Below are 2,363 nucleotides of genomic sequence, written 5' to 3'. Positions count from 1 at the left end.
CTCTATTGTTCTAAAGCTCAACTCATTCACAGGGCTCAAAATTGATGTAATGCTGTGAGAGATTCTTACTAAATGGGTTTCCCCAAGACACTCCAGGAGAAAAAATGTAGAAAATTCACAGGGCTCTATTAGCAATTCATCTGACAAACCTCGTGTGCAAAACACTACAATTCTCTTATCTTTCTTTGCCGTTACTCTATGAAAATGTAGGAATCCAAAAGTCATCCCAAAGAATGTGCTCAATCGCTTTCTGCCATCGAGGCGTTGGACTACTTCTTAAACCTCCAACAACACCATTGTATTCATCTCACAATGTATACATTTTTTTGGAAGGATTGCTAGCAGAAGCAAGAGAGATAACTAATGGGGAGCTTAAGAAATTCTATTACAGGGGTATAATAAGCTCAGAAAGATATGAACATACCATCATCAATGGAATACCCTATGTGTTTGGCCTCCTGTCATGTGTACTGAAATTCTGATCAAAGATGAGGAGCTCTATCCAATCAAGTAGCAAGTGAGAAACTAAAACCAACACAACAACATTTAGGGACTAAATTATCATATACATTATACAATGCCTTTTCTTTTAATAGGTAATCAAAGAAATATCATTAAAAAAATTACAAGGCGCACCTTATGCATACATCAACTATACAAAGGACACCAAAACAGGAAAAAACCATGGGCTACATTACAACACAGCAAGAGCCCTCTTGCCTTTTCCCGACTAGAACCAACTCCCCTAGCATCAAAGTTGATCGAGCACTCTAAATTCTTGAACTCCCTACTTCCTTTCCTATGAACCAACCAAAATGGTAGAGCTACCAGACACAGCACAAGGACTGCTTACCCTGTCACCCAATGAAGAAGGTCCAAGAAGAAGGGGACGATGAAGAACCTAAATTATTTGTCTAATAGAACTTATCTGCAGTATTCTTCTAACAAGCTCTTCTGCACTTCATAATATACACAAGAACACAATTTACAATAGACAAAGTTTTCTTCCAAACGGGGTCGGAGGAAATTAAACTGACATGTGTTCAAATTACATGTGAGTATCACATGCTCCGTAAAAATGTATGAGAGAACTAAAAATGTATGTAATATAACCACACCTATCAAAGAGCATATGAGCCTCCAGCAACTACAAAAACAATGCATCATGAAACAGTAACCTCAAACTCAAAGGTCTTGCCAATCAGAAACAGAGAGTAAACCAGAAAATCACCACAAGCTCAATTTTATTCAAAATAATGGAAACACGATTGCATATATGATACCAAAATAGATGAAAGAATATAAAGGCCCATTGCAACAAATGCAATTTTTTGTTTGTTTGTTTATTTCAATTTCATTCAAGATGATAAAATTGAGTCCACCAATTGGAATATCTTTGTGATCTATCATCAGTCATGGACTGTACAAAAGCCTGAGCTAAAATATAACACCCTAAATAAAGCAGAAACATGTAGAAAAGAGCAATAAGAGTTTCTTCTCATGTTCCCTCGACAAAAGCCGGCTATGCCCTGCAAGCAAATGCTATCAACAGATGCAAACCAGCAGTTTGTGAATCACAGGACATCAATTGTTTCTTGTAAGACAGTATCACCGACTATGATAAAATGCTCACAAAATGAGTGAAACACAAGGAAATTCAGAAATATCACCAGGCACTCCTTTTCTTCTCCACATAGTAATCGAGGTACCACCGCACGAACTTCTTGAGCCCCGTCTCCAAATCGGTGGTAGGCCTATACCCGAGCTGCCTGTGCGCCAAACTTATATTGGCGTGTGTAAACCTCACATCCCCATTTCTGGGCATTGGCAACACCAGCCTCTTAGCCCTCACCTTCAGAAGCTTCTCCAATATGCTTACAAGCTCGGTTACCGGCACCGGCGCCGTATTCCCCAAGTTGAAGACCCTCAATTGCGCCGGACCCTTCTTCTTCCCACCCCTCCCAGTGCTTTTCTTCGCCGTGTCCAACGCCCCCAAGCACCCCTTCACAATGTCATCAATGTACGTGAAATCCCTCGCCACCGCCCCATGATTAGCTGCCTCGAATATCTTAATTGGCTTCCCCTTCAGAATATCCTTCGTGAAGAAGAAATACGCCATGTCCGGCCGACCCCATGGCCCGTACACAGTGAAAAACCGCAACCCAGTAATCGAAAGACCATATATATGATTATAGGTGTGCGCAATTTCCTCACCGGCCTTCTTCGTTGCCGCGTACAGGCTCGCCGGTTGGTCAGTCCGGTCCTTTTCCGAAAAGGGTACCTTGGAATTTAACCCGTAGACCGAACTCGAAGACGCCCACACGATCGATGGCTGCGGATTCGCAGACTTGCAGACTTCTAAG

The 2,363-nt window shown here is 41.6% G+C and overlaps 1 protein-coding gene across 1 annotated transcript in view; it reads right to left on the bottom strand.

Annotated features, from left to right (window-relative positions):
• Positions 1–1,256: 1,256 nt before the first annotated feature.
• Positions 1,257–2,363, bottom strand: part of LOC132174269 (UDP-glucuronate 4-epimerase 3-like) — a 2,485-nt gene continuing 1,378 nt past the window's right edge. The window contains exon 2 of the mRNA XM_059585954.1: positions 1,257–2,358. Coding sequence (XP_059441937.1) covers positions 1,667–2,358 — 692 coding nt within the window. The 3' untranslated portion in view covers positions 1,257–1,666. The remainder of the gene's footprint in view (positions 2,359–2,363) is intronic.

Source organism: Corylus avellana, chromosome ca3 (assembly GCF_901000735.1).
Source record: "Corylus avellana chromosome ca3, CavTom2PMs-1.0".
In the NCBI taxonomy this organism is placed as follows: Eukaryota; Viridiplantae; Streptophyta; class Magnoliopsida; order Fagales; family Betulaceae; genus Corylus; species Corylus avellana.
The sequence above is the reverse complement of the archived record's forward strand: the minus strand, read 5'-3'. Positions and strand labels throughout refer to the sequence as shown.